At 43.4% G+C, this 12685-nt stretch overlaps 1 protein-coding gene across 2 annotated transcripts in view; it reads right to left on the reverse strand.

Annotated features, from left to right (window-relative positions):
- Nucleotides 1-9064, reverse strand: part of ATRX (ATRX chromatin remodeler) — an 86470-nt gene extending 77406 nt beyond the window's left edge. For both annotated transcript variants that reach the window (XM_040614639.1, XM_040614638.1), the window contains exon 1: nucleotides 8896-9064. In XM_040614639.1, coding sequence (XP_040470573.1) covers nucleotides 8896-8915 — 20 coding nt within the window. In that variant the 5' untranslated portion in view covers nucleotides 8916-9064. The remainder of the gene's footprint in view (nucleotides 1-8895) is intronic.
- Nucleotides 9065-12685: the final 3621 nt, after the last annotated feature.

A 12685-nucleotide genomic window follows, 5' to 3' on the forward strand; every position in this document is an offset into this window, starting at 1 on the left:
CTGACAACAAAAAAAAACCCAACAAACTGATATTAAAAAATCTTCGCAGCTTGCTTTTCCTCTTGCTTATTCAGCATTCTGTATCATAAGCCTGCACTAAGGAACACTGGGTCAAATATCAGTAAAGGTGTTACACTTACTAGACTCTACCACAGAGAAGTTTTAATTTAGGGCAATGCTTTTCCTGTTTTTGTACAAAAGCGATTTTATGTCATGCATTTATAGTTGAGAATACATTATCTATATTTTTTTAAAGCTTCTACTCCGAAATCCTCATTCTTTGCAATATATTCATAGATTCAACCACTATTAAATTGATCACAACCTATAAAACAGGTATTTTTTAGAAAAACAGGGGCCTAAAAATTTAGAACCATCTCAGAAGCACGAAGTGAAGCAAGCAGTCACCCTCTACCACATAGCAACAGTCCCTACTAGGTGTTTTCAGGCTTGCATGTTCCAAGCAAACAGCTTCACCATCAGTCTAGAGCTATTTCAACCCTGTTTAGCCTAATTAAAACAGGATGAAAGGAAAGGTGTCCTACTATAGAATCCTAGACTCGTTTAGCCATGAACCTGATTTGTGACCTTGGGAAAGATCTTACAAAAATACCATTTCTTAACTAAATGCCGGGCAAGTGCTGTGATCTTAAACGGTAAATGCCTGGCCCTTACATGGATGAAAAAAAAAAAAAATCAACACCACTACAAATTAGGCAAACCAGGTATCAGGCCAAATGATTCTACACATCAGTACAATTATCAGAAGAAAAATAAGGGACAGGTGATGTCCTAACCTAGACACACTATACTTAATTCAATATGGCTGTTCACTGCTGCCCCCTTGAACAAGCTTACCTGTACGGGGTTTGTGTGGCAAGATTTGGGGGGGGGTGGGGGGGTGCGTACAGGGGGGGCTTGTGAGAAGCTGCCAGAAGCTTCCCCCATGTCCGACAGAGCCCACGCCGGCCGGCTCTGCGATGGCCCCGCCGCTGGCCGAGGCCGAGCCCATCAGCGACGGTGGGAGCCTCTGGGGGAACATCTTAAAGAAGGGGGGAACCCCCTGTGCAACAGCGGCGGAGAGGAGCGAGGCCATGCGAGAGCAGCAGCGCTGCAGCACCCGGGACAGGGCAGGGGGGCTCCAGGCACGGAGCAGAGACCCCCCAACCCATCAGGCTGTCCCCCTCAACCCCTGGAGCCCACAGGGAAGCAGATCCCCCCCTGCAGCCCAGGGAGGGACCCACGCTGGAAGATGAGACCCGGGGGCAGCCCGTGCTGGAGCAGGCTGTTCCTGAAGGACTACAGCCCGTGGGAGGGACCCACGCTGGAGCAGTTTGTGAAGGTCTGCCGTGGGAGGGACCCACGCTGGAGCAGGGGAAGAGTGTGAGGAGGAAGGAGCAGCAGAGACAGCGTGATGGACAGCCCCCATTCCCCGTCGGTGCAGGGGGGAGGAGGGAGAGAAATCGGGAGTGAAGCGGAGCCTGGGAACAAGGGAGGGGTGGGGGAAGGTGTTTTAATATACGGTCTTACTTCTCACTACCCTACTCTGACTTGGTTGGTAATAAATTACATTCATTTCCCCAAGTTGAGCCTGTTTTGCCCCTGACAGTAACTGTGATGATCCCCCTGCCCTTACAACCCAGGAGCCTTCCGTTGGGATTTTCTCTCCCCTGCCCAGCTGAGGCGGGCGGTGATGGAGCAGCTGTGGTGGGTGCCGGGTATTCAGCCAGGGTTTCAACCCACCACATTACTTCATCACCTGTGTTAGCTAATGAACACGCTTCTGCAAAGTGAATCAACACCTTGGACAAATAACATTTTAAGGAACAGTTTTCATTTGGATCCAATTTGCCACATATTCACGTGATCATTCTCTCCGATGGCAGGTGAGGTGCTGAAGATTCACAGCCAGGGCAAGGAAAGAGTAAGACAGCCCACTTCAACAGCAATCCCAGGTCACACTGGATTATACCATGCAACAGCACTGGAAAAGCTTTACTGGGCTCAGTTTCTACCTACTTTCTTCAAACACTTTAAAAATGTAAGTGGGAAATGTCCCAGTTATTGTCAACATCTGGAAGAACCGTTTTAAAATTATTTAAACATTTATTTAAAACACATTATTCCACAGGATCCTACCAATTTTGAGTCTAGTTAAGTGTCCCCCATCTGAATGGGATGGAGCTCGAAAGCACTCCTACTGCAATGACAAACACGATTTTGCAGAATTTTTTTTATCTCAAGTAGTCACCTTCCTTAACTTCAATACTTGTCTAAATTTTTTCTGTTTAAACTTTTAAAATAGTTCAAGGGCACAAGTTTTTTAAATTCATCTTCATTGTTTCACATTAAGTCCCAATCATTTTTCACTTTTGAAGCTGAAATTAAATACTGCAGCACAAGTATTAAGCAGACAAAATTAAACAATCCTTAGGGAAAAAAAAACTGAAAACAAATAAAACCAGATGTGCTTTTAAACTGGTCTGTAGACTACCATCCTCTGCTTCAGACTGTATCCCCATGCAAATGACAGAAATCCAACAACCCACAGCAAAAAACGGAGTATTTTAATTAAGACAGTGGGAAGACATACTACCTATAAACAAGCCAGTATTCTGCACCTGTAAATCTTCATAGAAGTTTTCCTGATGAGAAGGAAAAGTGTTAGACTTAACTCACAAGATTTCAGTTACCAGGGCAGAGCCTACATAGTTGTTTCACAAACCATGTCAATATTGTGGCTGAACACACATGAAATAGCTTAAGACTGCTGGAAAGACTGAAAGATGATAAACCCTACTAGATAAGTTGTTTGTTTTCTTATCCCTAATCAAAAATAAGGAGTGAACACACCTGCAACAGTCCAAGAAGCCTACTTCTCTCAGAAAAAAATACATAACCAGAAAATAAAATCAGCCTATGACTCTATCAGTTGAACAAGTAAAAGAATAGGGTTTCATCAAGGTGGGGAAACAGAGCACTTCCCCCCCAGTGGTTGGTTTTTAACTCAACAATGGTTTTCCAAAGGCAAAGCAACATGATATTGTATAGCCTAGATCAGATTAGTATTTTGTAATTTATTTATACCGATACACTGATCACACCAAAACATGTAAGGCTTTACAATCAGGATTCACACAATCTGCTCAAGTTGGCATGAACCAGCTCTACCGCCAAAGGACGCAAACCCTCATGCCCCAACACACACACCTGATGCCACCCACACTCTCAGTTCTCTCCCTTCTCCTCCAGTTCAGTATTTGTTTTGACCTATGCACACAAGCTAATCCATATTCAAAGTCACCATTTCTTCTGAATCTAGATAATTACCCTAATCCAGCCAGCTCACTGCTCATTGGTACGAATGTTCCTGCAAGCAGAGGTGATGACAGTCTGAGCTGGGGAGCAAGGGACTGTAACTTCAGTGGCAGCAATATGCTCCATGACCCTGAACCGTCACATGGCAGCAGAGCTAAGAATTGGTCAGGTAAATGACACCAAGAATCACAGAATCATTCCAGTTGGAAGGGACCTCTGGAGATCACTAAGTCCAAGCCCCCAGCACAAGCAGAGACAGCTACAGGAGGTGGCCCAGAAATACATTCAGTAAGGTTCCAAGTACCTCCACAGGTGGCAGCTCCATGATATCTCAGGATGACCTTTTCCTGTGTTTGACCATTCTCATAGTAGAAAAGTCCTCTTGTGATTAGATGGAACGGTACCATGTTAAAACTTACTAGATCAGATACAGTCAGCAAATACCGGAATACCAAAGCTCTGACTGAAAAGAGGTGCAGGCATCTAGCACTTCATCAGATCCAGAGAGTCTATCCTTAAGACTTCATTAACACAAATTCACTCTTACTTTGTTTAGAACTGACTTTAAATCCACAGGGGCTTAATCAAGTGATACCTAGCACAGTTGAAGATGCTCACCGACGTAGATAAAGTAACTTTGGAGCTTAAGTACAGCATAACAGGTTCAGGCAACTAAATAGAATTATTTTCCTCCAGACACACAAAGGGAACGAGAAAGCAATGGTTCAAAGTCACTAAGAGACCCCTTATTCTGTTCAAGGAAGATTATACAATTTCTTTTTGTTGAGACAGTATCCAAACAACCATACTAAGACTTGGCTGAGACTTACCATGTTTCACTAGAAAGTGAAAAATTCTTTGGTTTTTTAACCTGTTTCTTTAACGGGAGCTTAAAAGAAAGCAAACAAAAAAAAATCCTGCTAAAATAAACAATTTCATTGTTAGGTTGGCTTGAACGCCACACAGAAGTCTCTAACTTCAATAGCAAAATAATCTGCAGCTGAAAAAGACTGACCAAAGTCGGCTGAAAAATCTAAATACAGTATTTTCACCTTTATAAGACAAGAATTATGGTAAACTGAATACCTTACTATATTAAGTCCAGAATAATAAAAGCTCAAGCTAGCATATATAACATAGAAAACAGAAAATGGTATTAAAAAAGCTTAAAAACACTTTGTTTAAAGGGAAAAAAAGGGCTCCACATCCAACAGCATCACACCCTTCTAATGCTGAAACTGCTTTTTCTTTTACTTCATCTCCCTTCGCTTCCAGGAGTTTATCACAGACTCTCAACAAAGCATCATTCATTACGAACCCTGCCTCAGAATTAAAGCATGTCCCTCTGAGTCTCCCAGATACTCCCAATCAGGTTTGCTACAGGTTTTAAAGGCTGTAGCCCATCTGAAGCATAGCTTTTTATTTTATAAGATAAAAGCCACCTCAGTTTGCCCAACTGTCAGTCCTGAATTTAATGGCTAATTTTTTTGGTTTGCTGTACAGGATAGATGTATTTGCCCAACAAGACTTCTACAGTTGCACTTCTTAAGACCTACAGTTGGACCCAAGATGGAAATTTCTACAACCACGCAGCTTTCAGACTTGCAAATGAACTGCCTAAATACACTGAAGTGGACACTGGTCAACACTCTGTGTGATTAAGTCCTTGATTTTTTTTCAAGGTTTCACTATTTTTCTAAACAAACAAGAAAAAAAAAAAAAAAAAAAGAGAAAAAAACCAACATACATCCATCCTCCATCTTGAATGACAACTGCCTGGCTAGATGTTAGAAGAAATTATGAAAGCTTTACACTCTTCCTTTAATAAATCAGGGCACTTTACCTAACATCTTTTCAAGTCAATATAAAACCTTCCATATTTGCCACTGAATTTCTACAATTTCTTCTGTCTCCTCATGATTCGCCACTAGAACAACCTGCCACTGTCCTGTCCATGTAATGATTCATGTTTCCAAATCACCTGCAGGCACAAGCTGAGCTCTAGGGATACAAAATGCGATTTCATGAGGTTCAGCAGTATACTAGGCCATTCCCATTTATAAAAGCCACATCTAGTGATCCAGTCTAAAAATGTACTTTGCCATAGACTGCAGGCATTTGGTTTTATGGTGAACACAGCACATTTCAGTATTATTTTTTATATTTTCTTTTGGTGAGGTATATTCACCTATAAAGCACTAACTTGTCCTCTCTTCAAGCAGAGGGTGCAAGCGCTCATCTAGAACAGAACTGGGAGTTTTAAGTTTCCACAATGTTAAGGCCATCCCACTGCAGAATTTGTATTATACACCCCTTTATCACACCAAATTATTCCATAGAAAATGAAGATACCTTCAGTTAAGCCCTACAGAGATCCTCACACAAAGTTTACAAAACCCTAACAGAGACAGTATTGTACTGAAACATAAATAATGAAGTCACTGCATTAAGTCTCTCTCGGAGAACTGCACTGAAGCAGCACAAACAGTTCGGCTCTGGGGCACATCTGGCACAAAAGACAACAGCCAGCCTAAAGTTTTGCTCTTCTTTGGGGAAGAGTCAAAAAATCTACTTATGTTCGCTCCAAATGACCATATGAAAGACGGCTAACTTACACTGTACCATCAGAGGATATGGAAGATTGCTATTGACTTACTTCCAATTAGATTACTGTGGCATTAAGTAACATGCCTCAAACAACCCTATATTATCACTCAGAACCAAGAAATTCAAGTGAAACAAAAATGCAGAAAATTTAATAAAAATGTTAAGACCAAGCTACCAAAATATCATCCTGAAAGTTTTAAAAGTCTGAATAAAAAGATAAGTTTATTTTGCCAGTGTAAAATAAATCTAGTTTCACCAACTACCAGATGGTTCAAGTGAGTAAGACTCAAAACCTGGCTTTTTTCTATTGTTATGCTTATTTTGTACAACATACAAACTGATTGGTAGGAACAGATTAGGCCACTATGACAAAGATTCCTCCACTTAACAAACAAACAAAAAAAAAAACCAACCAAACTTTTTTAAGTTTAAGATAAATCTTTATAAACATTTACAGAGGCAGATATTTTTTTTTAGTTTCTTAGTAAGTTACTCCAGCTTTTGTCCTGTATTTCATCATTCCAAACTTCTCATCCTACACATGGAAGACTCCTTGGTTCTTCATATTAAGTAAAAGTATTCCTTATGACAAGTTTAAAACTTCATAACCAGCAGACTAGTATTGATTGTTTTCCTTTTAAGCACTGTAAGTCTGTGTTACAGAAATGCTGGGAAAAGATTTTCCATCAAAATTCTATTGTTTACGTGTTTTCCAAAGAATTTGAACAACAATCTCCTAACTTTATGTCTGTACACATCTTACACCAGCAAAACTGCAGAGAGCAGATGAATTGAGCGTGCAGGGTGACTGTGCAGGGTGACAGAAATGCAGGCAGCTGACGGGCCAACAGGACTTGTGGGAAACGGGGGGGGGGGGGGAAAGGGAAAGCAGGCGCACACAAACATATGCGTGCATTTTTTGTTTTCCCCTCTCATTCTCTCCAACTCCAATTTTAAGTAGAACGTGAATTGACAGAAAATAAGAAAAAGCGCATGCAATGTGTTCATCAGCTTGTAACCCTGAAACTATGGTACCCTACAATGTCATGCCTAGCTCCTGGCATGAACTGTTCCTGTAAACTACAACCAAACTGCTCAAGATGAGCTCTATATAGGATGAGAGTTATAAAAAACACGTAGACTGAATGAGAACTGAGTTTCTGAACAGAAGAAATGTTTGGAGCACTGGGAAAGAAAATAATATTATGCCCATCTACTTAAAAGTAGTTTGTCACAGGGCCTGCTTATTCTGTGGGGCAGATCCAACCCAAAGACTGCATACAATCTCAAATCTATTCTGTGCATACTTTTGGTCTTCAAGGGTAGAAGTAATTTGAAATAATCCAATTTACCTCTCTGGCTGCAGTTAATCTGAAAAACTGCATGGAAAAATAGATGAGCTTCTGTATCCTTCTCTACTGAAGCACCAAAGTAAAGCAGCCCCTTAGTAGCAACACTAGTTGTTGCACTAATGACAACGTAAGAATACAGAAAGGGTTAAGTACAAAACCGTCATAAGGTAGACCAGGAAGAAGTTGTTTATAAAAAAAAAAAAAAAAGGCAAAGAAAAATATGAGAAAACAGGGAACAAAATAAAAGAGCCATAGTAAAATAAAAAGCAAAGTGGTGCAAATGGAGGAACGTTTTTCAGAATCTGCAATGCAAATTACAAATAAATAGTAGTAGCCACATCTTTTTGTTATACAAAAATCAGGCTATCCTCGGACGACACAAGTGTGGTTTAATCTGTAAGTACTGCAAGAACCTAGAGTGGAGAAAGTGGGAGTCAGAAAGAGAAAGGGGATCTTTCCCCTTTCTTACAAATCCTCATCTTACAAAATAAGGGAGGAAACACACGCACAAGAAACTGCTGTTGAGAAGTTGAGTGCCAAATAATGTGTATTTACAATACTCAACTTACGAGCCAGCGTATGATCAACATCAAAAACGATGATGAGCTCTTACTGGTTTTGTTAGCTGGAAGTAGAGTACATACGCATGACTTCGCCATAAGTGTTAAGGCTTTCAAATCAAGCAGTACACAAGAGGAGGAAAACTACCATCCCTTGAACTTCTGGCTGAAACTGAACACCAGTTACGACCTACTCAAAATTAAGTCTAAAACCAGGTGGTGAAGACGCACAAACGCGACCCCAGAACAAACTTTATCCGAGGCTCAGGGCTTAAGCCACCGCGATGCTTCCCTTCCTTAACACTTTTGGATTGTGGAGCTATGTGCCACATCCGTGAGGGTCAAGCGACAGGGCGCCGCAGGCAGCTGGAGTATTTGTGGGTGGACTGTGTTGACGAGACCACTTGAGCTATCCATGAACTGAAAGCACACAAAGCCAACTATTTATCGGTCGCGTAACACGACGGCTGTCTGAACACCGACTTTGCTAGGGGTTTTTGTCAGCTTGCTTACTTCACGCAGCAAAACAGGAGCCGTCCGTAACAATTCGCACGGCAGGAGCCCGCTCTTCAAGGGTAGCGGGCGGTGTTTGTAAACCAGCATGAAAACAGATCCTTCGCGGGGGGATCAGCGGGATCGGAAGATCTTTACTACAGCGCAAACACGTGGGGCGGGGGCGGACAAACGGAGGACACATCCCCGCGGCGCCCAGCGGCGGGAGCACGGCGGCCGATGGCGGCGGCCAACGGCGGCCCCGCCCCTCCAGGCCTTCCCGCCGAGCCGCGCCGGGACGGAGCAGCCCTGCCTAACTCAGCCCTACCGGCAGGCCCCGGCCCACCGAGCCCGGGCAAGAGGGACGGGCGTGCTGCCGCGGGCCGAGCGCCGGGCCGCACCGAGCCCAGCCCGGGCGGTCGCCGCCTCCTGCCACTGCCCGCCGCCTCGGGCCCGTCCCCGCCCCACCCCCGCCGGCGGGCCGCGCGGTGCAGCCGCGGAGGCCGCCCGCCAGCAGCGGCCGCCGCTCCCCCCGGCGCCTGGCAGGGGCGGACTCCGGGCCGTACCTCACAGGCTCTGCGGTCATGTCTCCGCCGCCGCTGCTCGGAGCAGCCGGCCCGGCCGGAACCGGGCTCAGGCGCTGAAGAGGGACAAAGCCGCTATGGCCACCATCGCAAGCCCCGCCGCCATCTTATCGGATCGAGGCAGAGGGAGACCTGCCTCCTGCCGCCTTCCTCCTTCGCCGACTCCCATTGGCTCCTTGCCGCCCCCAGCTATTTTGCAATTGGGCGGCTCCGACGGGGCCGGTTGCTAGGGTCGTTTACGTCACCGTCCCAACCTTGCGCGCTCCGATTGGCCGGAGCGACGGTTACATCACCGGCAGGGGCCTGGCGTCACGCACCGACTCCCGTGACATCATTTCAAAACAAAGTGTATTGACGGCTCCGCCCGGCAGGGGGCTCCAGCCCACGGGCGCCCCCGCGGCCGCGGCAGCCCGGCCCCAGTCGCCCGCCCCACCTGAGAGCACCGGCGGCGGCACCTCCACACAGGCCAGGGCCGTGCTGCAGGGCCGGTGGGCCCGCTCCGCCACCGGGCCGCGGGTGCACACCGGCCTTAGAAACCTTTTCCCAAGCTTTTCCCAAATAAAAAGAGCGAGCAAGGTACAAGTGACACAATCACTTGGAGAATTACCGGCCTCGAATTAGTCGAAGAGTGCCCAGGCCGCACTGCCAGCTCCGGCTTCGCTTCAGCCCAGCAGGCCACGCTGCCAGCTCCAGCTTTGCTTTGGCCCAGCTTCGCTAAAACTTGAACCGAAAATCCTTCAGGTGAGGAAGGCCATGGCCAAGGTTTCTGTCAGTACGCCAAGGTGACTTTCCCCGCTTGCACCAGCAGTGCTGATGTCCCCGTCAGAGGTGTGAGAAGTGGCGGGGAGCAGGTCACTGCTGGGAGGGATGGCATGAGACACGCTCGTGAGGGGCTGGTGGGGACCCTTCCCTTCCATCACCTGCCCAGAACGTGGCACCTGGCCCAGCGCCGGCAGCACCTGGCACAGGTACCACTCACTCACCCTACAGCAACCCGTTTAGAAAATTAATATATTATTTTTCTGCAGAAACAAAGTACCACCGCCTCGCCTGGCTTCATAAAAAAACATGCAAAACATGAGGGAAAAAAATTGTGAAGTCCTTGTCACCATAGCTGTAACTACTCCTTAATATATATTTCATTCTAAAAGGCAACAATAATAGAATGAACAGCACTTTGGCACTTCAGCATGTACAAGCTTACACATCCCAGGGAAATTCTACAAAATGGTCTAAACAATTTGCTTCAGAATCTAACATTTTACCAAAGAACTGCATCCTGCGTTTGCTGAATTTTAGTAATACCAAACAGCAGATTCAATAACACCATCAGTATAATCAATTGTCAATACCACATTTTTGAAAGACCAAAGTGTTACCTGCCTTCTAGCTAAGTTTTAGAAGGAAAAAAGTAAATTCATGTAACTGTGACTGCTACAAATTCCATTGAAAAAATGTAAAAAGCCTTTTTTTTTGCCAGTGGACAGATGAATTAAACCAGAAGCATTACCTATTCTTAGCCCTGCATTAGTATTCCAATAATGTGATTAAATTAAGAAGACAAAACCTTTCTTTTCCTCTTTTAAGGGATTTAAGTCTGCTTTATGGACTAATATCCTACTGATTCAGAATAACCAATAGAAATATTTATTACTATTATTCTGTAATTTTTTTCTTACACTATTTCCTTGGGAGATGGAAGGTATTTGAAAGCAGTTTAAGAAAAACAAATTTAATTGCCCCCAATTCACAACTTATTGCACATGAAAAAGAAATCTTATTGTGAGAAGAGGTCAAGATAGAGTAAGAATGGCAATGCTTCCATGTCCAGTTACACCAGGACACAATAGCTGACACTAGTATGAGGTTGTCAAAAAACAGATTGTAGAAGTATAGTGAAACCTGCCTATGAACAGGTAACACATGCAGCTGCAGAGAAACATCTTGCACATCTAGAAACATCTTGCACACCTAACATACCTACAGTTAAGTTTCCCCAGCACACAGGACCCCTTCCCCCCAGCTCTCTACTAACTGACTGCTGGCTGCTCCAATGTACCTGGAAGAATGAGGATTCAGAGCTTAGTTTGCAGGACAAACCAAGGGCCACTGTAGGGTCTCATCATACTGATTATTTTTTTTAATATAATGATAGTAATTAGTTTTCTTAAGTAGATATTAGCCTACTTTTAAGAAAAATGGCTGAAAGACATGTATAGTTATCAATTGAGAGTATTTTAATAACTTTATGTGCTCCTGACCTAGAAATACAAACTACATATACATCTCTCTCAGATTATTATCTGTGATAAAAGTAGCACAATTAATCCAGAACAATAAAACACTGCTTAAATTCATTTTATAGGAATGAGCTTTTAAATGGAATAGATTCTGTGCAATGAAACTCATTCTCTATTCATCAGACAAAAAGCATGATAAAAACTGGAAACAGATGACTGCCTACTCAAGAGCTTGGGTTTATTCTTTGTTTTGCTGTTATTCTACTCCCCTTAATGAAGTTCCAAGTGATGGTGTGGCACCAGTTGAGTAGTGGCTTGTATTTGATGACTAAACCTTTTCAGCATGAGAAAGCAGAAAACATCAAGGTCCAAAAGAGAAGCAAAGTGCCAGTACTTTTCCAAATCCTTTGTGAGAACTGATTTCTCTCAGCAGATGGAAAGCACTTTCAAATTAAAAAAAAAAATTATCTGATTTCAGTATAAGCTATTTGCTGTTATAGACTGGCTAATTTTTAAAAGAGACTATCAGAAACCATTGCTAACAAACCATGAAGGAACTCTACAGACCATTTTTCTCCCAACAAACTTCAGCTACAAGATACCACAACCTAGCATAATTTGATGTCACGTGCAGCATATCCCAACAAGCATAAACGCGTCAGGCCTCTGATTTTCTTCAGATGTTTCAAAAGTTTAGGAAGTTAAGCAACTGACTTTCTTCAGTACTTCTAAAACTTCTGCTTTGATTTGTCATGAATATAGACTAAGAATTAAAAAAAAAATATCAGTTATGCTTACTTTTAAACTTCTTTAACAAGGCACAGAATAGGTCTCGATGTACATTTAAGTTAGATGTCAAATAGTTGTGGCCATTTAGAAGCATCTGTGTTTTTATCCTAAAGCCTCTAGGCAGCCATCATCTCATCATATTCCCCAGTATCCCACTGCCTGCCAAAAGGTTTAATGTCTTCTTACCTCACGTCAGAATGCATATTTATCATGTGATTGCATATGTCCACTCAGCCACAATGACATCACCTGCCATGGGATTAATTAAGGTTATTTGCACAAGCACCAAGCCATACACAGCAGATGCAGAGCTGAGCCTGTTTTCCACCTAGTTGGAGGGTTAAGCAGTTCTGCCCCTGAAGAGCACGTACTTAGGAAGAATCTCTGTTAAAAGCTTAACTGCAGAGAAAACTGCTAGGCACCACCATTAAGAGGCATGTTCTGTGCTGAACACTGGAATGGTTTGAAGACAGAAGCTTCCAGTAAATTGTAGACAACACAAACCATTACCTAGATTAATCCAATTAAGATTTACTATCTTGCTTTGGCCTTAGCTCATCAAGCTCCTTAAATTATTACTAGCTATTATTCAAAAATATTTTAGAAACATACCACAGCCCCTTCTCAAAAGCAGAAAAAGCAGCAATCTTTGAGGCCAACCACGTTAAAAAAAAAATCCTACACAGTCCATTTTCAGCTACAGAACATACCATTTCTTCCTTCTATTATAATAAGTGTTCCCT

The sequence above is a fragment of the Falco naumanni genome, chromosome 14 (genome assembly GCF_017639655.2).
Source record: "Falco naumanni isolate bFalNau1 chromosome 14, bFalNau1.pat, whole genome shotgun sequence".
In the NCBI taxonomy this organism is placed as follows: domain Eukaryota; kingdom Metazoa; phylum Chordata; class Aves; order Falconiformes; family Falconidae; genus Falco; species Falco naumanni.